Source organism: Triturus cristatus, chromosome 8 (assembly GCF_964204655.1).
Source record: "Triturus cristatus chromosome 8, aTriCri1.1, whole genome shotgun sequence".
NCBI classification, from domain to species: Eukaryota; Metazoa; Chordata; class Amphibia; order Caudata; family Salamandridae; genus Triturus; species Triturus cristatus.
In genome coordinates, this window is record NC_140591.1 from 1,469,120,678 (window position 1) to 1,469,147,978 (window position 27,301).

General features: G+C 45.9%; 1 protein-coding gene across 2 annotated transcripts in view; it reads right to left on the reverse strand.

Moving 5' to 3' along the window:
- GDPD5 (glycerophosphodiester phosphodiesterase domain containing 5) overlaps nucleotides 1-27,301 on the reverse strand; it is a 795,759-nt gene that overhangs the window by 25,870 nt on the left and 742,588 nt on the right. For both annotated transcript variants that reach the window (XM_085623289.1, XM_085623290.1), the window contains exon 14: nucleotides 12,372-12,454. In XM_085623289.1, coding sequence (XP_085479415.1) covers nucleotides 12,372-12,454 — 83 coding nt within the window. The remainder of the gene's footprint in view (nucleotides 1-12,371; nucleotides 12,455-27,301) is intronic.

The window sequence follows — 27,301 nt, forward strand, 5'->3', positions numbered from 1 at the left end:
GATCCGTGTAAGCACTTCAGCATCACTACTGAGATTAGTGTAGCGGAAAAAAGATTCTGTCAATATTTTACACGAAGTTGCCCAAGTTTATTAATGGACATCAAAAAGTTCCGCATAGACCATGGATATTTGAAATACACCGCAATGTGCAGCTTTAATGAGTTCTGCATGCAATTTCCTTAAGGCATTGAAGTGTGTGACTAATGGTGATGAATAAAGAAAACGCCTCGGTTATGATATCTTAAAATTCTGATCTAACAATCATCCTCGCAAGGACGGGTGAGTTACTGTGATTGGATCATTCTGTGTAATGTCATAATTTGAGAATAAGACTCTATTTAACATTAGGGCAAAAATGTTTTAAAATAACAGACAAGGTGTTATGTAACACATAGAGAAGGATTCTAAAATATGTTAATGTCTATCCTTACAGTTTGCAGATTTCAGACAAATCGTTCAGGCCATCTATGGCCGTATTAAATTTCACAATGAGTAGTGCTTCCCGGCGGCTCAGTTTTTGTTCTAAATCTCCTCCACGAGGAGCTGGCTCAACCTTAGATATTATAGTCCAAGTGAGGTGTTTTTCTTGATGATTATAAGTTCGGCAATGATTGACGAGTGGGGCAGTCTGTACATTTTTCTTAATCCGCGATTTATGTTGTGTAATTCTATGGCGTGCCTCTTGTATGGTTTTTCCAATATATAATTTAGGGCAAGGGCAAAGAATGCCATAAACTACATTTTTGGTCTTACAATTAGTGTATGTTTCATGTTTCCAATTTCCGTTATTATGGGGGAAAAGTGTTCCCTCAATAGTTTTATCACAGCAGGTACAAGTGCCACATTTGTGGTGACCTAAGATTGGAGGTAATCCCAGCTGGTCGCGAATGGTATTTTTTATAGGAATTCTTGGTAGGGTTGCTCGTACTATTTGATTCGAAATACTTCTCTGCTTTTTCATCGCAAACAGAGGATGACTCTTAAAGGATGAATCCAGATTCTCAATTAGATGCTAATTCTGCTTTATCACTTTTTTCAATTGATTTGAATTTGGACAGAAAGTGGTCACACATACAATTTTGTCCATTTGTGATGTTTCTTTTCTCTGTAAAAGATTTTCTCGTGGTGTCCACCATGCTCTTTTTAATGTTCTTTTTATCTGCGATCCATCAGTCTTTCAACTAGTTTTGTTGCATGATCCATATAATCCTCTTTGTAGAAACAATTCCGCCTGATCCTTAAAAACTGCCCATAGTGCAAATTTTCTCTTAGATTTCTCGGATGGTTACTCATAAAATGTAGCGCTTTGATTCTATCCGTTGGATTTTTGAAAAGCGTAGTCACTCATTTATTTTCTGAAACATAGACCTCTACATCCAAGAATGTCATCCTTTCTTTCGCAAACTTGAGGCTGAATTTTATATCAGCCGACCTTGTATTTAGCCATTCATGGAATCTGAGCAGCTGTTGTTCATTCCCGGCCCAAATAAGAAAAATGTTGTCTATGTATCTGACATCATTCGAAATAAATTCGAGGAAAGGATTGTTGTTATAAATGAATTTCTCCTCGAATTTCGCCATGTACAAAATTGCTAGCTCTGGGGCGAAAGGACACCCCATCGCTACTCCTTTCACTTGGAAGTAGAAATCATTTCCAAATTTGAAGTAATTTTTTTGTCACATAAAGTTAGCCAGCTTTAGAATGAACTCAGTAGGTACCAAGTATATTGTGGATGTTCTTAAATGCACTACCTTCCTCCCTCACATCACTTATCACAATTATCTGCACCCTTCACTTTACTTTCACTTGCCTATGTTTAAAAAAGATGATATTGACATGTTCTCGGTCTGTTGAAAGGTTGATTTTGTTGACCTAGTGTTTGTTTAATTGATTAAATTCAGTCATTTATGCATTTATTAGGTGGTGTCATAAATTTGTATAGTTTTTCAACAAATGTGTTATATAATTATGTAAATGTCATTTCCACTGTGACTGCTTTTTTGTGTACCAATATATATACCCGAGTCCAGTCGTCTACCGGGTTAACCCATTGATATATAACTCGCTCTAATCATTGAGCCACACTTCTCCACAATTGTGTAATTTTTATATATATGAGATTCTCTGCATCTTTGGAAATTATTTGCCAATTAATATTTGTGAACTAATTCATTGCAGAGAATACTTAGTCTCGAATCTTTGCACTGTTATTTTTGGTTCTTCTTTAATTGATCAACCTTTGAAACACTATTGAAAAATAGATCAGTCCGTTTTTGTCACATGTTTTGTGTTTGATGTTGTCTATGTAAGTGAGTGGTATGTCCTTGATGTTGTCTAGCATTTTGCATTGTTGTATTCATTTGGAGTCATTGATGGCTCTTCCATTGAATTTTGTGTCTTGTGATATTGTGGTATACTTTGCCAATGTGTTTATAAATATATGTGAAATTGAAAATGAACGAATAATTCATTACTAGATAGATTGGCGCCTTAACTTTTTGTCGTGAAAATTCATATCAGTATAGGCAATTTTGTTGTTGTGTTGCTACAATTTGGGCTCAGCCTTGCTGATTAGAGCCAGACCCTGTGTTGTTATATAGCTATTGAAAGGACATGAAGGCACTGTATCTCGTAGATACTGTGTATTCCTGCCCTTTCGATTTGGAGTAGGGCAGCACAGCAAAAACACTTGCAGCTCTGTCCTATGCCTAATCTTTGTAAATGAGGCTCTTCGTGCAAGAAAGCGTGAGAGAATACGTCAAGAAGAAGCTCAATGGAATTCAAACCAAGGATTACGCCCCACCACTTTTAAAGGTCACCGGCCACCACTGCTTGCAAGATTCATTGCGGTGGATGAAAAGTTACTTATCTGTAACATTAGATCATCTACATTGGTATCTTCCGTAGAGTTGCATATATGTACAACTGCAATCAATTCACTCTGCTTCACCTGCACACACAATTTCTCGGTTTTCCACAGATGAGGACGTCAATGCCGTCAACGAAGACACTCGATTGTGAGAGAATACATTCTAAACCAATACTATAAAGAGGTGATACCTTTCGATTTGATAATCAAAGTGGTCTGGGAACTTCACTGGAACTTTGGGAACTGTTAAAAATAGTATTTGAATATAGGGGGGTCCACTGCTGGTACTTCAAAATGCCACCTCGCCAATCTTGGCATCAGCTGAATTACTGACCACAAAGTGGACTCCAAGCAAACTCACATGTACTTGAAACTTAGCTCCTGTTTGGTAGTTTAAGTAACATAGTTCCCAAAATTCAGACTACTAACTACATAACAGTGGGGTTCAAATATATAAGTGTTTTTTTTCTACATTTTGCTTTTTCTCGGTTTCATGTTTAAAGCGTATTAGTAGTAGAATGCAACCCTTAAGATATCTTCATGTGAGCCCGAACCCTTCTTTGAATAAAGTGTTTACTCCTTCCAAGACCACGCCACTAGTTTGCGGATGGTGTCACATAGCTCCAAACCTGAAACCCCTCAAGTTCAGTTGAGAGCAATGGATGGATTCCTAGGCAGTTCCCCTTAATGGGAACACACAGACTATGAGTGGACTACTGAATGGTTATCACAATTGGCATCTTCAGCTATCCAGCTAGGTACCCAGCTCCTACTGGACCATGTTGGTAGATACACAATTCTTTCCTTTAGGCAGTCGCAAATTTGGTTTTGGAGCCCTCAAAAGCAAGATCCCGTCTGTGAGGATGGAAGAGAGTGAGTGAGAAAGGGAAAAGGGTGGGATGGAGAGAGGAAGAGGAGGTGGAGAGGGTTAACAGATTTACCTGATCAAGTGATAGCTGTGAGATGCCAGAATGCAGCAGAGAGACAAAGAGGAGGAACATGTGCACCAGTCAGAGCAATCAGGTAAAGACACACATCAAGAAGGCAAAAAGATCAACACATTTAGTACCTCCCTCCGACCAGCCAAAGACATGAGAAATAAGTGCGATGACATCATAGCATTTCATCAGCGAATAAATACTTATAACAAACACAGGCTCTAACTATCACACAAGTTAGTTTCCTTTGACAATGGATGGAATGACATTTTGGGAGTACTGTACAGGGATCTTTTGCACCCAGTCTTTGAAGATCATGGTCAGTGATCACTCTCTAAACATAAATCTCTCCAGGAGATATTGTGAGACCGGGTATGATGGGTGCTGCCTCTTTTATCCTTCTTCTTCAACCACCAGAACATCTCACCACTTGTTCTGCTTTTCATCACCTCCTTGGAGGCCTCAGGTGGCTTTTCTCTTGGATACTAAACTAGCTGCCTCTTATCTTCTTCTTCACCGTGAATGATCTGTATAATTTCTTTCATGATCCACATATACTGTTTAGACCTAAAGTCAGACATTAAGACAAGCATACAACAATTTTTGCTGGTGCTACCGAGACTTCAGCTTTCTTGAAAAATGCTCTCATCTAGGAAAGAAAGCGCGAGCAGATTGTGGGGTGTGTATTAACATCACATACAGAGCTAAACCATTTAACAGTCCCAGCAAAACACATGGTTAAAGCAAGAGATCAATTTTGTAACATATTAACAACAACATAGCATAAATCACAGGCTAACAAGAAAAAAAGTTTCAAAGACATTATGAAAGTGTTTCTGCAAGTGACGTCGCATGCATATGGATTTGTGCGTAGCCGAGCAGAAAGAATATTTGTACAATGGTGATGCTAGATTGATTACGGTCTCAATCACTGAAAGAAAGGGCCATGTTTCAGCAAAGGAAAGTTTGTCAACTAAGGAGTGTGACAATCAACAAAGGAATGTTGCAGTCCACAAATGGGTGTGGCATTCAACAGAGAAGTGCAGCAAACAACAGATAAATGCACCTACAAAGGAAGTGAGACAACACAAGACTGTGGAAATCAAGCAAGAGAGCAATAGCACAATTAAGGGAGTAGCGGCACAATCAAGGTAAGCAAACAGCGGAGCCTGGCATGCAACATAGAAGAATGGCACTCAACAGAGGGCTGTGACAATCAACAGATCAATATGTACCTCAACAGAGCCGTGTGCCACTTAACAGGGAACTAGAGCAACAACCAGATGAGTATGACACTCAACAGAAGTATGTAGCAATCAACAGAGTAGGAGGACCGACAATAGAGGAGCTTGGTGCTCAACAGAGGAGTACCCAACTCAATAGAGGAGCATGGAAGCTCAACTGAGGCGTATGGCACCTAAGAGGTGGGGGAAAATCAACAGAAGTTGGTGGCAATCAACAGAAGACTATGACACTCAACAGACGTATGTAGCAATCAACAGAGTAGGATGAGGAGGACACTCAATAGTGGAGCTTGGCGCTCAACAGAGGTGTACTCCACTCAACAGAAGAGCATGAAAACTCAACTGAGGAGTGTGGCAATCAAGAGGTGGGGCAATCAACAGAGGAGTATGACGCGCAACAGAGTTGGGTGGCACTTCCAGAGAAGTATAGCACTCAACAGAGGGTAAGGACACGCAGCAGAGGAAGAGGGACTCAATAGTGATGTAAGGCACTCAAGACAGGTGTGGGGGGCTCAACTGCGGTGTGTTGCGAACAACAGAGGAGTGGAACAATCAATAAAAGGAGTGGAATAACAGAAAATGGAGTGGAACTAACAGCTAAAGGAGTGGAACTAACCGCAAAAGGAGTAGAACCAGCAACAAGAGAAGTGGAATTATCTGCTGGTTCTTAACAGCACCTCTGGATGAGCTTACAAAAAGAAATATTTTATACACTAACATGCTTCAAAATCCAAAATGCGCCTCACGTTGCCAAAGAGTCCCAACCAGCTCTGATTTCAGATTAGAAGTTTAATTTCAAAGGAAACTTTAGCAAAGAATCAACAAACAACATTGAGGTTCCAATACGGAGGCGGCTGCCGAATAGGAGGAAATGTATGCAGTAAGCCATCACAGCAGTGTCTTGGAAGCTCCTTTGTTAGACTCTCATGGAGCGAGTCAATAAACTTCACTGTGTAATAGGTGGCCTTAATAGGTCTAATTACGGATGGGTAACAAATGAGACATAACATCAACCGAGGATCTAGTAGAAATGATATCGAGCCACAGCACAACCTTTCAAGGTTTAACAGATGGATTCTGCTGAGAAGTGTTGATAATGTGAATATGGTTCTTCAACAATCACTCTTCTGCCAACTGAGAGGTGGTCCAGAGGCCCACACACCCTTTCAGTCTTTCAATTTCTGTAACACAAATCCTGTCCTTGAAGATGGTCCAATATTCTGTACACACCTTGGAGCTGCTATATCTGTGCCATTTTCTGTACAATGTTGCTGATGTGTGGCAGGCATTATAGCACTCCTGCTGGTTTTGGAATATTAAATATAGTCACCTCACTATGGGCCTACTAAAGTCCGGTCTTATGCAATTTTGATGATTTCACCAGGGGCAGCTTAGTCTGTGAGGCTGAGTCTGAGATTTCCCAACAAGCACTGCAGAGTGCCAACAAAACAAAAGATGGCACAAGCATGCTCCTGTATCATCATGACATATACTGTGCACCCTGAAAAAGCATAAAGCATATAGCACAGATCAAGAAGCTGTTTCTGTGCCATATATTGGGGAGAGGATGTAGCCTTACGGCTAGAGTGGTCGACCTCGAAGCTGGGGAACCGGGTTCGAGTCTCGGCAACGACGCTCAACTTTCTGTGATTCTGGGCAAATCACGTAATCTCCCCGTGCCTAACAGAAATGAATGTGTCTATCTGTAACGAAACTGGTGCTCGTGTAAAGCGCTCTGATACCCAATTTCTCAGGTCTAGTTTGCGCTATATAAAACAAAAAAAACATATATATATATATATTTATATATATGATGTAGAGACAAGCCGCATGTTTACAGCGTCATCTTCGGCATGTGTATGCAAAACAAAATATTGTAGTAATGTTAAAAATGTTCTTGATCATAGAATAAAAAATAGCTCTCTACAACGTGATAGGCTCAAAATAGTTGCTCCATTGTCCAGCTTCGTGCCTCCATAACTTGTGCCAGGAGTGAGGGCCAAGATGTCCACATTTTAAATGGATTTCAGGGTCTACATTTCAGCATTCCAGGCTCTGCTAATAATAATGCAAGATCAAAGCTCACTTTATGAAAGTAGGTTTTCTGTCACTTTCATGTTCAGTAGTGGTCAGTTCCGCACCAGCTCCTGCACCTTCTTGTGGTCTCTGCTGCAAAGCAGGCATTGCTTTTCATAACACTTATGTATGCCTTTTAATTTATTAAACTAATTATGTGGCATATTATGCGGACCATGGACGATCATATGTTTCTTCTCCTCCACTGACTGCAGGGGCTATTGGTGCGCTCTAATCCGCTGCACCATCCCTCCTGCAGAGCTGTCTCTCTGCTACTCGGTACATGTGGAGCATACACAGAACAAGCAAACCGAAGCCAAACCTTATGTTTTCTTTTCTTTGTGTCATAACGAGGTGAAGTTGACATCTTAAGCATTCACCACTGTGAGGATAGACACTACCCTTATAACACAACAGGGACTCCCGGAAACCAGATTTTGCTTCCTATTTTCAGTCAACTCAAACATCTATGTTACTAAAATATTTTGTTCATGTTTCTCCTTTTCCAACATGTATCTCCATACTCTGCTCAATGAACCTCTATCAAGATGTTATTTTTGGTAAACAGCTGCCTTACAGAAGGACATTATAGCACACTGTAAGCGCGCTAATTTTACAGCGCATTTGCTATTCTTAAATGACTCGTTAACTGCGCCAGGAATAATTTTCCATGCTCCGTCTACATAATTTCCTTTCATTTCCAGGATTTAATCAAATCAAAGTGGCATTGTTCCCAACAGCTGCAGACGCGTGTCTGCCACATCTTGAGAGTCGTGTAATGACAGGCTCCTCCCCCAGGAAGGCTTTCTCAAGAGTGGCAGACGCGTGTCCGTTCAAGTAGACGCGCCAGAGGAAGGCGGGCCTTAGGGGAGTAGTTAGGGCTTACTTGACGGCTCTAGCAATAGGGTCCTTCTGATGAGAATCAAGAAACAATCCCATAGCACAAAATGTAATGGAAGCTCGGAGAGTCTGCACGTGCGGCTTAAGGGAGGGATGAAGTTGCCTGGCTCCGATAGTCTAACAAAGCTTGTGCTGGATTGTACAAAGCATCCATTTCTATCATTGCTTTAAATGGGCCGGTACTCACAGGTACGGAGTACCGGCACTTCTTACTGTTATCACTCTGACTACCAGCACTTCTCTACTGCCGAAGAGAGTAGCGGTACTCATGAAAGGATAGGTGCATTGGCTGCTAGTGCTGGTAACCTGTCTATGACAGTCAAAATACTTCTATAGCCCTGAGCCGAGCCCACGCTGAACTATTTAGCGGGGGCTCATTTGCATGAGATCCAGGTGTTCGCCATCATGCTGTGCTGCAAGGAATCGTTGCAGCTCAGTGACAGCGCAATTAAGAAAGCCATGGGAGAAGAGCCATGGGAGAAAGCAGGGCTGGACTGGCCGTAGCAGGCACCAGGCGTTTCCCCGGTGGGCTGCCAGAGTGCGGGCAGGTTTTGGGCCCCTGGGGACCATTTTTGTTACAGGGGTCGGCAATATCAGCCCCCTGTAACAAAATCGGCCAAAGCCAGCCCCAGCAAACAGCTCGGCTACACCCCCCTCACCCCAGGGGGGCCCAGCTGAGCAGTTTGCCAGGGTCGGTTTCGGTTCCCAGTCCGGCCCTGGAGGTAAGGAGGTTAAAATGGCTTTAATCTCACCCGATTCTTTTCTGTGTCAGTCTGCGCATGTTTGTCTGTTTACCTGTGCGTGTTTATGTGTGAGAGAAAAGAGGGAGGAAATCGAGACACTATTGGGGGAATATTAAAGGAAATGTGTGGAATGCTTTGTGTGTGCACATCTGCTTGTTTCTATCTGAGTGTGTATGCATGCTCGAGAATATATAGTATTGTGCCAAGTAACAGCAAATAACATTTTTCAAGCTGCAAATATTACAAAACAAGGAAACTTTAAAGCATCACTGCGTTTGTCTTTTGTCTCGCGTAAGGATTTAACCTATTTTTTTTCATAGAAACCATTTCTCATGTGTTTTGGTAAGTGCTACGACTAGTATAGAAGTCAATAAGTATGTCATGTCTCGCCTTTGGCCACACCCCTTGACCGATCAACATGATGCAACATTTTTTTAAAATTTCGAAGTATCTTCCTACGTACTTGCCCATAATAGTCTAATTTCTTGTCTAACGAATACTATCAAAACAATTCTTCATCTTTCGCAGTGACAGATCAGCAGGGTAAGTTGCATACTTATTAGTTTGTGTCAGTGGCGTAGCTGGGGGGGGGCGGCAATATATTTGGGGGTGTTGATTACCATCATCCCCCCTCCACCCCCAGAACAAGTTGTCCGTTGGCCGCCGCCCCCCTCATCCCACTCTCCACCCCGGGTGGCAGTAGGTCTACCTACGCCACTGGTTTGTGTTGAAAATATGTGCTTAATTTCAGTGTTGAAATCTACTTCTGATTACTAAAGTTTAGTACCTTGCACTGTGCTTTTATATGCGTTGTATTGGAAATAAACATTCAAAATGAATGTGCAAGAGTGAAGGACACAGTTGCTGAGGTTGGAAGCCTTACACCAAACTACGTAAATACCGCAAAACCTGCTGTGGTAGTTAGAAAACATGAGCACATTTTCAAGCACTGGTGGTGGCAGCCAGGACACTATCTTCAGAACAGAGAACTGTGATGATCGTCCAGAGCTGCAAACATACCCACCCAAATATATCCAACACTTTTTTGCTTTGTGAGGCTTTCTTATTTGGGGTAATCTCGCCAAGGACTGGTCGCGAGGTTGATGTGCCAAAGGGACTCAAGCCGAGCCTCACTGATGAGTTCCGAAGCTGGACATGCCAGGGGATGCTCGTGTTCCAGTTCCCTGGGGACACCACCCAACAGTGGTGGATGGGCTGTTTCTTTTCAGATTAGACGAAGACTGATTCATGCCGTAGAGAACCCCATCTATCCATTCTTTTGCCTGGAGCCTGTTAGGCAATGAAAAATGTGTCCTTTTCCTATCTTTTACAACTCCAAGGGAAAATGAAGGTGCGTCAATGGGCAGAAGGTGCAAAACAGGTGTATTCCATATATAAGGACAACGCAACTGCCTGTACGGGATAGACACAGACCTCATGAACAGTCACTTATATTTGTCTAGCTAGTTCAGGAACATGGAGAATTTCTCACACATGAAGATGTTCCTCCAGCTGCTACTGATGATCGGGACATAGGAGTTGTTATATCTTCTATGTCGGCTTTCAAGATTATCCTTTGGTAATGAATGTCTCATCACCGCCACCACTCGGATCTCCTTTCACTGGCTCTATGTGTAAGCACGAGCTGAGTTTAAATCCTTGTGTTTTGCGCACAAAGCTATTCTTGCCTGTGGACCATGGTGTCTCCAAACACAACTGAAGTGTGTTGCGCGCCATCATCCACTTCCATCTTCCAATGCATTCTTGATGTATAAAAACTGTGTTCTAGGGACAAAGATGCGAACACCAAGTGTTCACAGCGCATGCCACATCACTGCAGCATGGATAGTCGCCATGTGTCGTCAGATCCGTGGAAAAGCCCCTCCTCTTTTGGTGCAAATAAAGACATTCCAGTTGGCCAAGCCATGAAATGTTCACTCTATGGTTGCAGAGTATTTAGTGGAAAAAGAGCCATTTGTGGCAAACATTCTCACTTAACATTCTACTAACTTAACATAAGACAAGATATTTCTTCTCCTGGACAAGTCATTATTGCAGTATAATTTCTTACTGGAAAATGATCTTTTTTCGAGGGATTGTGACCATAACAAAGTGTTCAGAAGCAAAGTAGGAAATGAACTTAGCACATTAGCTTTTGGGCCACGTATAGTCCTGAATCTGTATTTTATTCATGTACTTCTCAACAAAGCACAACAGATGTCTCCTCTTGATCAACCACTTTTGTTCAAGGCAGTCAAAGAACCTGTAAAAGGTAGACGTTTGATTTACCTTCGACAACCAGGAGGTTTTATTTTCACCTGTGTTTATATGAACTTGAGATCATTCATGTTATGAGGTAGCACAATGAAAATTATACTCTGTAACTCATTTTCCTAAAAATAATGAGTTTTAAACACATGTGAAGCTGGGGAAATGCAAGTTCTGTAAATGGAGATATTGATCTTAATTTACAGAACTTGCATTTTCTCAGCTCGTTTCATAAACAATGCCCCAATAGCCTGTATGGGTATGTGTAATTTCTCATTTGCATTACTTAAAAAGAAATTCGAAAAACCTAAAACAATATACCGGAGCACTCCAACAAATTGTTTAAATCACACTGCTTGTGGATATATAACCAAAAAAGTCAGTCCATAAGATCAAGGTCATGTGATATATTGTCTTTGTCTTTGTGTTTACTCGCTTCCAACCAAGTACATGATCATCAGCTGACACGTGATTCGTCCACAATGGGACTTTTTCAAGGTGTGTGACTACTAACTCCTCTAACTACAATATATGAAGTAGGACGATGTAGGTGCCAGAGTACGAGTTTGTTCTAGGCGATCTCTCCTGTGGCCTATTCCGTCATGGGTGATACCAGATGTTTTGGCCACATTTCATTTTGCGATGGTCAGGACAGGGATTATCTGGGCTCTCTATGCCAGAGTCGCCCATGACTGAATAGCTACACCACTTCATTGTGAGCTTGTAAATATTGATAATAAACAGATGTGAATGACTACATTTGCTATTAGGAAGAATGCAACGGTTGAATAGACCACAGGAGAGATCAAGCAGAGAAACTCATTCTGGCACCTATATTGTCTTCATGTATTGTGGTTAGAGGAATAAGAAATACAGTTTGTAGTCACACGTGTCAGCTGATGATCATGTACTTGGTTGGAAGAGCGTACAGAAAATAAAGACGAAAATATACCACATGACTTTGGACTTATGGCATGACTTCTTTGGTTATTTATTTGCAAACAGTGTTATTTAAATAAACTGTTGGAGTGCTCAAGTATACTGTTTTGGGATTTAGTGGCATGTTATTCCTTGGAGTAACACCGCAATTGCCCTTACAGGTATCAGGGGTGTATACTGTGTTAAAACCAGTCTTTGAATAAGAATTCTTTCTGTAGACTTTCTATCCTGATTAGTAGAATATTCTGCGATTTCTTATGCTATAGTCGCAGCTACCCATCTATATTTAACAGAAATTCAAAAAGAGTTGGCCGGCACCACCGCCTTTTCACAAAGTGACCAACCTGAATAAAGGCCAATCCTCAGGAATGCAAATGCAATTACAAAACTTACTTCTGCAGGATGAAAACTCCCAAGATGACAGTGAATGAAATGAGATCTGCTGTTATCCAGATGAGATAGTACTCGTCAGGAGACTGCAAGAGAAAGAAAAGAAGGTGTGCATACGTAAGTTACAGGTCTATGCTATCTATTTAAATACACAGCATAATTCATGATAACTTCACTTACTTTCAATGTCCAACAGAGAAAATGAATATGCTACTTACCAGTATGCATCTGTTCTTGGCATGTAGGGCTGCTGACATTCATATCTGTGCATAGATCGCCGCCTAGTGTTGGGTCCGGATGTTTGCACGTTGTTGTCCTGGAAGAGTCTTCGAAGTATCCTGAGATAGGTGACTCCTCCCCTGGACCACAGTGCGCATGGGCATCCTCTCCATCCTCAGATTGTTTTTCGCCATTGTGGCAGTGATGGAGTAGATACAGAAAGTGATGACCATGCTTACAGTAATTCTGAGAGCTGCAGCTGCTACAGGCGCCGGGGAGGAGGGTGGGCGATATGAATGTCAGCAGCCCTACATGCCAAGAACAGATGCATACTGGTAAGTAGCATATTCAGTTCGAGGCATGTGGGCTGCTGAATTCATATCTGTGCATAGAATATATAGCAGTACCCTCTATTAGCGGCGGCTACCAGTGCCAGCTGCAGCGGTCTGAAAAAGAGTTTTGAGAACAGCCTGTCCTACAGCTGCCTGCTGTTTCGATTGCACATCTACACAATAGTGTTTGGTAAATGTGTGTGTAGTGGACCAGGTGGCTGCTCTACATATATCATGCAAAGGAATGTTTCCCAGGAAAGCCATGGAGGCCCCTAACTTACGTGTTGAGTGGGCTCGTGGGGGAATCGTTAATGTGCATTTAGCTTTTTGATAGCAAATTTGAATACATTTAACGATCCATCTGGCTATACCTGCTTTGGAGATGGCGTTACCTTTGTGGTGTGGGGCAAAGGCAACGAAAAGTTGTTTTGTTTTCCTAAAGACTTTAGTCCTGTCTATATAGTACATGAGGGCTCTCTTTACATCCAGTGTATGGAGTGCTCTTTCTGCGACAGTTTGTGGGTTTTGAAAGAAAACAGGCAGTTCAATAGTTTGATTCATGTGGAACTGCGATATCACCTTGGGCATGAATTTGGGGTTGGTACGTAGTACGACCCTGTTGGCGTGAACCTGTATGAATGGCTCTTGAACGGTTAGTGCCTGGAGTTCACTAACTCTCCTCAAAGAAGTGATCGCTACTAGGAAAGCTACTTTCCAGGTTAGGAATTGAATTTCGCATGAGTGTAGAGGTTCGAAGGGTGGACCCATCAGGCGTGTGAGGACCAAGTTGAGGTTCCACATTGGAGCTGGTGGGTGGCTTGGAGGAATTACTCGTTTGAGTCCTTCCAAGAATGCTTTGATGGCAGGCACTCTGAATAAAGAGAGGTGCTGCCTGTTCTGGAGATAGGCTGATATTGCGGTCAAATGGACATGTATTGAGGTGTATGCCAGATTGCATCGGTATAGGTGTAAGAGGTAACAAATTATGTTTTGGATGGATGCGTCTAGCGGGTTAATGTCATTGTTATTGCAATAAATTACGAACCTTTTCCATTTGGCTGCATAGCAAGCTCTGGTAGTGGGTCTTCTAGCTTCCTTAATGATGTCCATACAGTCAGGTGGCAGGTTTAGGTAGCCAAACTCTAGGACTTCAGGAGCCAGATTGCCAGGTTCAGCTGTTGCGGATCTGGGTGCTGAATCTCTCCATGGTTCTGCGTCTTAATGCGCGGGTTTGATCCGCAGCCTTTGATGCGGCACCACGGAAAGTTCGAGAAAGGTGGTGTACCATGGTTGGCGTGCCCATGTTGGAGCAACCAGGACGAGTGTCAGTGAGTGTTGTCTGAGTTTGCGTGCCACCAGCGGTATCAATGGTGCTGGGGGAAAAGCGTACGCAAATCTGCCGGACCAGTTCATCCATATCGCATTGCCCTGCGACTGCGGATGTGGGAACCTGGCGGCAAAGCTTTGGCATTTTGCGTTTTCGCTTGTGGCGAATAGGTCTATCTCTGGATGACCCCACTGCTGGAAGTACGGTTGGAGTACTGATGGGTGTAACTCCCACTCGTGCATCTGGTGGCTGTGTCTGCTGAGCAGATCCGCCATCTGGTTGTCCTTGCCGGGGAGGTGTTCCGCCATGAGGAACATGTTCCTCTGAATGGCCCACTTCCACATGCTCTGAGCCAGATGAGACAACTGTGGAGAGTGTGTTCCTCCCTGCTTCTGTATGTAGTACATGGCAGTCATGTTGTCCGTCCGGATCAACACGACTTTGTTGCACAAGTGTACTTTGAATGCTTTCATTGCCAGGAAGATTGCCATCAGTTCTAGAAGGTTGATGTGCATCTTCTTTTGTTGTATTGTCCATAGTCCCTGCACTGTGTAGTTGAGTACATGAGCTCCCCATCCCTGGAGAGACGCGTCCGCTGTCAGTATTATTTGTGGAACAGGCTTTTGGAACGGTCGGCCCTTGCAAAGGTTTTGTGGATTCCACCAATGCAGAGAGTTGTATGCCCGACCGCTCACCAACACTAGGTCTTTTAGTTGCCCGTGAGCCTGATTCCATTGACGTGCTAAGCACTCCTGAAGCGGGCGCATATGTAGTCTCACGTGTGGGACTATGAAAATGCAGGAGGCCATCATGCCTATCAACTGCATGAACACTCGCGCAGGAAGGGAGTGTTGGGGTTTGAACTTGGAAATCAGCATTTGCATGCTGTTGATCCTCACTAAATTTGGCTGAGCTGTGTCTGCCAGAGTGTCTATGGTCGCACCTAGGTACTGTTGTACGTGTGCGGGTTGGAGATGTGATTTTGGGTAATTTAGTGAGAACCCCAGACTGTGAAGAAGGTGAATGGTGCGGGACATGTGGCTGGCACATTGCTGGGCTGACTTTGCCTGAACAAGCCAGTCGTCCAGGTAAGGGTAGACGTGAATGTGTTGCCTCCGTAGATGTGCAGCCACAGTAGCTAGGCACTTTGTGAAAACTCTGGGTGCTGTTGTCACGCCGAAGGGAAGAACCTTGAATTGGTAGTGCTGCCCTTGAATAGTGAACCTGAGATATTTTCTGTGTGAGGGGTGAATGGGTATGTGGAAATACGCATCTTTGAGGTCTAGCGTGGCCAGGAAGTCTCCCTGTTTGAGCAGCGGGAGGACTTGTTGTAGGGTGAGCATGTGGAAATGCTCTGAGAGAATGTAGCGGGTGAGGGGTCTCAGGTCTAGTATAGGTCTGAGTGACCCGTCCTTTTTTGCTATTAAGAAGTACAGGGAGTACACCCCCGTACCTTGCTCGTGTGCGGGTACGACCTCTATTGCGCCTTTTTCCAGCATACTTAGCACTTCCTGCTGTAATAGCGCTAAGTGCTCTGAGGACATAGGACGGTGTTTTGGCGGTATTGTGGGTGGAGTGGAGGTTAATTCTAGGCAGTAACCGTGTTTGATAATATCTTTGACCCACCTGTCTGTGGTGATGGTGTTCCACGTGGACAGGAACCTTTGTAGCCTCCCCCGACAGGTGTTATGTGGTCGGGAGGAAGGGAGAGGGCGTCACTGTTTGTTCTTGGGGGAGGACCTGGTATTGCCATATCCGCGTCCTCTGCCCTTTGTGCTGGAGCCACGATAACCACCCCGGGTGTTTTTATCGTAGGTACTTTGTGTGCTGCCCTTGTTGTAGGTTTGCTGTGACCCCTGTCCTCTACCTTCTCCCCTATTTCCGGGGCGACGAAAGGAGCCACTCCGAAAGGTCTGCGTTTGGAGAGCCCCCATGGACTTTGCAGTGTCTGTGTCCTTTTTTATTTTTTCTAGGGTGGTGTCAACCTCTGGTCCGAATAAGTAGTCGGGGTTGACCGGCTGATTGAGGATGTTATTTTGAACCTCAGGTTTGAATCCGGAGATTCGTAACCAGGCGTGTCATCATAGCATGACGCTGGTGTTTATTGCTCTGGCAGCTGTATCTGCGGCATCCAGTGCACACTTAATGGATGCGTTCGTGAGGAGTTGTCCCTCCCTGATGAGGATCTTTGCTCCCTCTTTGTATTGGTCAGGGGTATTGGTCAGGGAGATGTTGGAGTAGGGTTTCTAATGTGTCATAGTGTGCGCGATCGTAGCGAGCTAGGAGCGCCTGGGTATTGGCAATACGCCATATGTTAGCTGCCTGGGCTGCAACCCGTTTGCCGGAGGTCTCTAGCACCTTGGACTCTTTGTCCGGGGGAAGAGCATCCCCAGTTGTCTGCGACTACGATGGAATCCAGAGGCAACTGGCCTCTAATGTACGTAGGGTCCCCAGGCGCCGACCTATATTTCTTGTCGATCCTGGGGTTTATTACTCTTGCCCTGGTGGGTTCTTTGAAAATGTCCTTTGCTGGTTTGAGGACACCTTTCAACATGGGTAGAGTTTTGATATTCCTTTCTGAGGATGCGAAAGTATCCATTAGAAAATCGTCCTCGATTGTGTCAGAGTGGAGTTGCACACCATGATTGGCCGCAGCACGTTCAATGAGGGCGTTGAATGCGGCAGTGTCCTCTGTGGGAGACGTTTTCGCGCCATATAGCTGCGTGTCCTGTGTATCCATAGGTGCACCCGGGTCTACAGGGTCATCCCAAGCCTGGTCAGGGTCCTGTTGGCCTTCAGGGTCCATCTCCCTAGGGTAGGGGACGTCGTCACCCATGTAGTCCTCCAAAACGTCGGTTTCGGAGGGTGTCGGAGAGAAGGGCTGTGGATCTAGGTAAGAGGTATGGAGACGTTCGTAAAGAACTGGTTCCGAATCCGCTGGCAGCTTTTTCTTTAGCGGAATCCGGTAGGAGTCCAAAGCTCGCTCGGAAGATATTCTCCGCTTGTGGAGCATGATTCTGCCGGTGTCGGCATCGATGATGTGGGATGGTGACGGCTCCGTGGGAGAGCGTTCGGCAGGTGTGATCCTAGTTTGGGTGACACGTGTTCTGATTTCAAACATTTTGGGCGCCGTGGATGGCGGCAGGCCAAAAGTGATGTCGGGTGTTGCTGGAGAAGCTTTTTGAGCTTTTTTCGGCTCGGAGCCCGACGTGTCCTGGAGGGCTGCCTTTTCTTTGATGCGTTGCAAGGACGCTGCAACTTGACGCACCTGGAACGCCGACGGTTCTTTGGCGCCGAGCGGTTCTGTAGAGGCAGGCGTGGACTTCTTCGGGGCCACGGGGTCATCGAGTCGAGGATAGGTAGTAGCTGTCGACGGCGTCGATGATTGGGCCTTAGGTGCTGCTTTCGAAGTGGTGTGCGACGCAGCAGCCATTTTGACCTTCGTGGCCGGAGCCGATTGTTTCGGGGCCGGGTGGCGAGGCGGTTTGGCGGTTCCGATGGCCTTTTTCCGTGTGTCGGCGCCGACGTCGGCTGCTGCGAGTTCGGCACCGAAGTCCCGTTTGGTGCGGTCGGTGCCGACGGGTTTGGCTGGCGTCGAAGGTGTAGTGGGCTTCGATCCGACCAGTGTCAATTTCAGTTTCGGTTTCTGCGGAACCGATACGACTATTGGTTTCGGTTTCGAGGAAGGAAAACCAGTCGTTTTGGGCACTAATGACTTTCGCTGAATGTCCGAGGCCGGGCCAGAGGGCGGGGCCGAAGAATTGCGGGATAGGTCTTGGGTAAGGCCCGAAGGCGATCCCTCGACCGGAGCCATAGACTGACGCACTGGGATATCCTCCGTCTGTACGGGTAGGCCTTGCTCGTCACCGGAGCCACTTTCTTCGGCCCCTAAGGCCTCATCGTAGTCTCCTACCTCGGTGTCGGCTTCTTCCCTGTGAAAGAGTTGGTCTTCGATGTCTTCCGATCCGGAATCGTGTTCGGAAGCGGGGCTGGAGGGTAGGTTCTCCATGCCTTCCACATCTTCGTCCTCGGCGCTGAAGATGTTGGTCGGGGCCGGTGCAGCTTGCTGCGCTTCGAGTCTCGCTGCTCGTCGATTCCAGAGAGTCTTTTTGGATCGCAATCGGGCACAGGCCATACATGTGGATTCGTCATGATCCGGTGAAAGGCATTTGTTGCACACCGGGTGCACGTCGACATGGGGATATTTCGCATTGCAAACAGGACACCGCTTGAATGGTGTCCTCGATTCCATCGTCGATGTTGGGGTCGATGGTCGGATATGATGCGAAAAAGTTGTTCTTGAAGTCAGTAAACTAACAAGTAACTGTCGATACCGATCGGGAACAGTACCGACGCGAACTAAAGGCCTTTTGGCCTGAAAAAAAGATTTCCCTAACTTGAGTCAAGATAAGCACATCCGAACCCAATGGCGGAAAAAAACAATCTGAGGATGGAGAGGATGCCCATGCGCACTGTGGTCCAGGGGAGGAGTCACCTATCTCAGGATACTTCGAAGACTCTTCCAGGACAACAACGTGCAAACATCCGGACCCAACACTAGGCGGCGATCTATGCACAGATATGAATTCAGCAGCCCACATGCCTCGAACGTAGGTATATCTTGGCAAAGAATCTACAGATAAAACACCCAGTCCATTGAGCGTGTTTCTTTCCTACTTACTCTAACACTGGCAGACACTCATTCATTGCTGACGGGGTACTTTACCTATACTGTACTTCTAGGATCTGCTCGCAGTGCCCTGTGTGAACAAGGGGCACAACTGAGCACGCTCCTTCAGGTATTGAACTCCTAAGCTTACCCCATGCGAACAAGGGGCAGAACGGAGCACGCTCCTTCAGGTATTGGACTCCTAAGCTTACCCCCGTGTGAACAAGGGGCACAACGGAGGACACTCATTCAGGTATTGGACTCCTAAGCTTACCCCCGTGTGAACAAGGGGCACAATGGAGGACACTCATTCAGGTATTGGACTCCTAAGCTTACCCCGTGTGAACAAGGGGCACAGCGGAGGACACTCATTCAGGTATTGGACTCCTAAGCTTACCCCGTGTGAACAAGGGGCACAACGGAGGACACTCATTCACATATTGGACTCCTAAGCTTACCCCGTGTGAACAAGGGGCACAGCGGAGGACACTCATTCAGGTATTGGACTCCTAAGCTTACCCCGTGTGAACAAGGGGCACAACGGAGGACACTCATTCAGGTATTGGACTCCTAAGCTTACCCCCATGTGAACAAGGGGCACAACTGAGGACGCTCCTTCAGGTATTGGACTCCTAAGCTTACCCCAGAGCGAACAAGGGGCACAACGGAGGACACTCATTCAGGTATTGGACTCCTAACCTTACCCCGTGTAAACAAGGGGCACAGCGGAGGACACTCATTCAGGTATTGGACTCCTAAGCTTACCCCGTGTGAACAAGGGGCACAGCGGAAGACACTCCTTCAGGTATTGGACTCCTAAGCTTACCCTGTGTGAACAAGGGGCACAGCGGAGGACACTCATTCAGGTATTGGATTCCTAAGCTTACCCTGTGTGAACAAGGGGCACAACTGAGCACGCTCCTTCAGGTATTGAACTCCTAAGCTTACCCCATGCGAACAAGGGGCAGAACGGAGCACGCTCCTTCAGGTATTGGACTCCTAAGCTTACCCCCGTGTGAACAAGGGGCACAACGGAGGACACTCATTCAGGTATTGGACTCCTAAGCTTACCCCCGTGTGAACAAGGGGCACAACGGAGGACACTCATTCAGGTATTGGACTCCTAAGCTTACCCCGTGTGAACAAGGGGCACAGCGGAGGACACTCATTCAGGTATTGGACTCCTAAGCTTACCCCGTGTGAACAAGGGGCACAACGGAGGACACTCATTCACATATTGGACTCCTAAGCTTACCCCGTGTGAACAAGGGGCACAGCGGAGGACACTCATTCAGGTATTGGACTCCTAAGCTTACCCCGTGTGAACAAGGGGCACAACGGAGGACACTCATTCAGGTATTGGACTCCTAAGCTTACCCCCATGTGAACAAGGGGCACAACTGAGGACGCTCCTTCAGGTATTGGACTCCTAAGCTTACCCCAGAGCGAACAAGGGGCACAACGGAGGACACTCATTCAGGTATTGGACTCCTAACCTTACCCCGTGTAAACAAGGGGCACAGCGGAGGACACTCATTCAGGTATTGGATTCCTAAGCTTACCCCGTGTGAACAAGGGGCACAACGGAGGACACTCATTCAGGTATTGGACTCCTAAGCTTACCCCCATGTGAACAAGGGGCACAACGGAGCACGCTCCTTCAGGTATTGGACTCCTAAGCTTACCTCCGTGTGAACAAGGGGCACATCTGAGGACGCTCCTTCAGGTATTGAACTCCTAAGCTTACCCCCATGTTAACAAGGGGCACAACTGAGCACGCTCCTTCAGGTATTGGACTCCTAAGCTAACCCCCGTGTGAACAAGGGGCCCAACTGAGGACGCTCCTTCAGGTATTGGACTCCTAAGCTTACCCCGTGTGAACAAGGGGCACAACTGAGCACGATCCTTCAGATATTGAACCTAAGCTTACCCCATGTAAACAAGGGGCACAACAGAGCCCGCTCCTTCAGATATTGAACTCCTAAGCTTACCCCCATGTGAATAAGGGGCACAACGGAGCACGCTCCTTCAGGTATTGGACTCCTAAGCTTACCCCCGTGTGAACAAGGGGCCCAACTGAGGACGCTCCTTCAGGTATTGGACTCCTAAGCTTACCCCATGTGAACAAGGGGCCCAACGAGGACGCTCCTTCAGGTATTGAACTCCTAAGCTTACACCCATGTGAACAAGGAGCACAACTGAGGACGCTCCTTCAGGTTTTGGACTCCTAAGCTAACCCCCGTGTGAACAAGGGGCCCAACTGAGGACGCTCCTTCAGGTATTAGACTCCTAAGCTTACCCCATGTGAACAAGGGGCCCAACCGAGGACGCTCCTTCAGGTATTGGACTCCTAAGCTTACCCCCATGTGAACAAGGGGCACAACGGAGGACACTCATTCAGGTATTGGACTCCTAAGCTAACCCCCGTGTGAACAAGGGGCCCAACTGAGGACGCTCCTTCAGGTATTGAACTCCTAAGCTTACCCCCATGTGAACAAGGGGCACAACGGAGGACACTCATTCAGGTATTGGACTCCTAAGCTAACCCCCGTGTGAACAAGGGGCACAAAGGAGGACACTAATTCACATATTGGACTCCTAAGCTTACCCCGTGTGAAGAAGGGGCACAGCGGAGGACACTCATTCAGGTATTGGACTCCTAAGCTTACCCCGTGTGAACAAGGGGCACAACTGAGCACGTTCCTTCAGGTATTGGACTCCTAAGCTTACCCCAATGTGAACAAGGGGCACAACGGAGGACACTCATTCAGGTATTGGACTCCTAAGCTTACCCCGTGTGAACAAGGGGCACAACTGAGCAAGCTCCTTCAGGTATTGGACTCCTAAGCTTACCCCCGTGTGAACAAGGGGCCCAACTGAGGACGCTCCTTCAGGTATTGAACTCCTAAGCTTACCCCCATGTGAACAAGGGGCACAACGGAGGACACTCATTCAGGTATTGGACTCCTAAGCTAACCCCTGTGTGAACAAGGGGCCCAACGGAGGACACTCATTCAGGTATTGGACTCCTAAGCTTACCCCGTGTGAACAAGGGGCACAGCGTAGGACACTCATTCAGGCATTGGACTCCTAAGCTTACCCCAGTGTGAACAAGGGGCACAACGGAGGACACTCATTCAGGTATTGGACTCCTAAGCTTACCCCGTGTGAATAAGGGGCACAACGGAGGACACTCTTTCACGTATTGGACTCCTAAGCTTACCCCAGTGTGAACAAGGGGCACAACGGAGGAAACTCATTCAGGTATTGGACTCCTAAGCTTACCCCCATGTAAACAAGGGGCCCAACGGAGGACACTCATTCAGGTATTGGACTCCTAAGCTTACCCCATGTAAACAAGGGGCACAACGGAGGACACTCATTCAGGTATTTGACTCCTAAGCTTACCCCATGTAAACAAGGGGCCCAACAGAGGACGCTCCTTTAGGTATTGGACTCCTAAGGTTACCCCGTGTGAACAAGGGGCACAACGGAGGACACTCATTCAGGTATTGGACTCCTAAGCTTACCCCATGTAAACAAGGGGCCCAACGGAGGACACTCATTCAGGAATTTGACTCCTAAGCTTTGGAATTTGCTTCCCCTGATCATCAGAGCCCTGAATCTAGCTTTTACACTAGCTCTTAAAGCCTTTGTGATCTCCTAAGAGTGTCTTCAGTTTGGATCCACCCTGCAGCTATAGCTGTTTTTAATCCCATAAAATCAGCAAGTGATGATGTGCAACAGATAACAACTAAATAAATATACATTTGTACAGTTCTCTTAATTAGTTCCAGGTGGATCTTGCAGCAGCATTCAACGTGGCCCATCTCCATCAAATTAAAGCCATTTGGGTAAACACCGTTTAAACCTCTAATTTCCACCATTGGGATGGGCAGTACCTTTAGAGTGAGGGCAGTAAGGAGCCATGGAATCCGAAGAAGGAACTGTACAAAGACAGAGGAATAGGTGGGCAGGTGGTCAGTAGCCCTACAGGTAAAGACTAGACTAGAAAAATAAAGTTGTATATGTATTTTTTTCATGATGGCGAGTAAGTCTTCTCCCTCAAGCTCAAGGGGTATTTTTTTACAAGCCTTTGGGACAAATATTTAGGGAAGTCATACTGACAGTGTACTTCCACAAAAATAGGTAAGAGAAAACATACAATTAAATAGATGAGAGGGTATGTACAAACCCATCCGGCCTAGCTCACTAGATGACACGGATGGACATGTGGGTAAGAATGAGGATTGTGAATTTAATTCTGGTAACAGAAAAATAGTATTCAAAGAGTCTAGGGTTGGTTGCACGGGTGTGTCTGTGGTCTTTGATGATTGTTCTGATAATAACATTACCTGCAGTGTGAGTATTCGTTTTTGAGCCCATCAGATTAACATCCCAAATCCTTCCCTGCAGAAATAGTGTTGCTAGACTTTGTGTGTTTTTGTTGCTGTTACTCCCAACTTTTGTTTATTGTTGAGTATTGTTTGTAGGCCAAATAATAAACTGATCCATATTAATTCTACATGCTGCTGTTACCATGATCAGATCATCAGGTCCAACATAAGCAAGAAACTGAAGGTAATTCAGTGGTCTAGTGTAGAATATTGTGTTTGCTGCAAAATCATTCATTTGGAACAAAAAGCATGCAAGTCTTTATGGATGAGCCCCAATAGAGGTGGACCAGTATAAACAAATTTAGGTCTTGCCTACTAGACAGCACATGGGTGGTCTGTTGTGAGACATATTGTTAGCTTACAGTGGGCTTAAAGCCCTCCCAGTGCTTACCACTGGTTAGCCTTATTGTCATTCTCACCTGGTTACTTTTTATAAATCAGATTGTGTGGAATTTCCTTATCTTCTTTTTTTGTGCTTGTCCCTCTCCTGGAGCACTTGTGTACTTCCACTGCTTTCTTTCCAAGCACTTATTTTTTCTTTTTGTTTAAGCACTCCACAGTGCATTTTTTCCAGCTGTCTTCCTTATGTACTTTCTCTTCAGCCCACCTCCACCGCGCTTCACGTTCCTCTCTCTAGCCCATGTGCTTTTTTAGCCAGCTCCCCATTACTCTCTCTCGCTCGTTTGCTTTTCTCTCTCCCACACCCGAGATGTTGCTTCTACCACCCACGTGTGCTGTGTTGCTTCCACCCCTCACCCATGCTCTACAAGGGCTTTCCACCCAGACCCTCCGAGTTGCATATGCACTCCTAACCATGACGCCACTTAGAGCAGGAAAGTGGGTGGAGGGAACAATGTTAGAGGTTTAGGCTGGGGTGAAAGGAAATTAAAAATAATATATTTATACAAGAGAGAGCAAGTGGGCAGGAGCAATTCACAGGATAAGTATTTGAAGGCGGGGGGACAGCATAGTAGAGAGTAGAGGAAAGCACATGCACTCTACCGGTACGCTAAAAACAAATACCATTCATCCAGTCAAAAATATGGGAATGAAAATATGTTCGTGGGGAGGGACACACACAAGAAGAGAAAGCTAAAATACTGAATGAGAAGCAACCTAATGAGCGTCAAGAAAGCCAACATACGGGAAGCAATGGGTGGACTCTAAGGTCACTGTGAGTTTTTTGTGTGGTCCACAAGAGGTCTTTCACAGACAGACGACAAAGATTTATCTCTAAGTGACACCTGAAAAGTGGAAGAAATTCCAAACTCACAAGGCTGCCAAGGGGTTAGATGAATATAACATCATTAACCAGTGCTGGCTCACCAGTCAACAGTGTATTGTTTTCTGAGGCTCGTATTTTTTAACACTGTCATTATGGCACAAAAATATCAGCATACAAAATGATATTTGTTAAAAAGTCACGACTGGAAAGCAGATGATGGCCACGCTACACCATCTCTACGAGGCAGGAGACAAAGCTGGTAGACTCCTGGCTTGGCTAAGTAAGCGAGAGTAGGAAGCTCACTGGGTGCAAAGTATTCTCAACCCAACTGGGGTTACTTACAACACTGATGCCCTCACTGTTGACGAGTTTGCTTGTTATTATGAGGATTTTTGTAAGGCCGCACTGCTTCATGATTCAGATGCTATAGCGGAATAGTTGGCCGCGATACCCACTCTGATGTTAGAAGCAGAAGTGCAAGAACTCCAAGAGCAAGACTGAGGCCGGAAAAAAACCCGGAGCTCAATGGCATCTCTGCCAAGTTTTACAAGCGGTATGCAATCTTCCTTGGGCCCCACCAACCGAGTCTGTTCTGAAAGATTAGGGAAGTGAGGAAACTTCCCCCAGATCTTTGGAGGGCAACCATTATTGTCCTTCCCAAGGAAGGGAAACCAAGGGATGGATGCGATTCTTACCGCCCGATCTCATTGATTAATGTTGAGACAAAATTATTGGCCACTATCCTTGCTACTCGATTATTACAGGTCATTACCCCCTTGAAACATCAAGATCAGTCGGGATTCATGTCCGGTAGGTCAACACGCCTTAACCTGCAGCGCACGCACAATTGGCTCAATACCGTGCAGACCTGTCAACACTGCATGCCTTCTAATTCCTAGACGCCGAATAGGCGTTTGGCGCTGTTCACTGGCCCTTTCTTGAACAGACACTATTGAAATTTGGCTTTGATCCGAAGTTCAGGAAAAGGGTGGCGGTGCTCTACCGAAACCCTGTTGCAACAGTTAGGGTCAATGGGAAAATGTCAGCCGAATTTCCAATAGGGAGGGGAATTAGGCAGGGGTGTCCCCTGTCCCCACTTTTGTTTGCCCTTAAGATGGCATGCACGGTGAGGCAACATCCTGGAGTTGGGGGGTTCCGAATCGCAGAGGATGATGGGATGGAAGAAAAACTGTTGTGATACGCTGATGATATACTTCTATACATAACAGACCCGGTACACACTATTCCAGCACTCTTCCAGCTACTGGGGGAGTAGGGGGCACACTCGGGGTACAGGATAAATTGGGACAAGTCAGTTCTTTACACTCCACAGGACATGTGGGAGACGCTGCCACTACCGCAAGGGCTTCGGTACACTGAAGACAGTTTTAAATACCTCAGGATATTTTTTTACATCACAGAAAGAGCTCTGTTATAGTCATAATGTACGGAGGGTGCTGTCAGACTTTCAGGCCAACGTTGCCAGGTGGAGAGGCCTACCACTCTTTGATGGGACGAGAAGCCCTATTTAAAATGATCATGCACCCCAAACTACTGTATGTGCTCCAGAACAAATATTATCAGGTTCCCCAGACAGTATTTACCAAGGTCAATGGGGACTTAAGGATCCTGCTCTGTGCCGGGGGGGGGATACACGAGAATATCGCTTAAAACATTACAGCATACCCAATATAATAGATCAGCTCATACTTCCGGACATAGAAGGATACTACTGAGCAGCACACCAGATTAACATTCATAATTGGATTTATGCCCCGTAGAACCACCAGACATTCAGGAATGAACGTACTCTTTTAGGACGTAGAATGCACCCACACTATCCGTATGGAGGGAGATTGTCCCAGATGCCACCGCCGGCAAGACAGGACGCACTGACAGTTTGGGACAGGGCCACGAAGACACTTGTTTGGGCCCACAAGATCACAAGGGAAACACCCTTTTGGAAAGGGACATGGCTGCGAGAGATTGCAAAACTGCAGGGATTTGGGGCATGGGATCCTATAAGTATCTCCAAGATGGGAGATATCCTCAACAAAGGGGATCTTATGCCCTTCTCCTAGGTACAGGAAGAATACCAACTACACCCAACTCAATTCCTAAAGTACGCTCAGCTCAGACATGGCTGAGGGGATGGCGGGACTGAGATAATTGAATGTCCCCCCCTTGAGGACCGAATGTTGATGGATGAACTAGAAAGGGGACCAGTCTTTGCCACATATAGAACAATCAGTAGCAATATGCAAGATACCTTGCGCCAGCTGCGAGAAAGGTGGAAGAGAGATGTGGGAGAATTAGCAGATATAGATTGGGAGGCGGCGTTGATGCATCCCAGTGAGAGCGCCATAAAATCCTGCCTACATTTGATACGATTCAAAATTCCTCATAGGGTTTACTATGACCGCCGCAGGCTGCATCCCATGGGGAGAGCACCTACCCCAGACTGCTTGCAATGTGCCGATGCCATCAGACCCTTTATGCACACACTCTGAGAGTGCCCCATATACAAACTTATTGGAAGACGATCATCCAGGAACTCTCAAACATTCTTGAGGTGACTCTCCAGCTCGACCCGCAGTTTGTTTTGTTGGAGATCCCAGATGACGTTGATATTCCACGCTTTAAACTTGTCTTTAGTGCCCTAGGCTTAGTGGTGGCCAAGAGATGTGGGTAAATACTGGGGAGCATCAAAGGTACCTTCCATACAGGGATGGAGACGGGGGAATGGACCTCTATATGGCAGCAG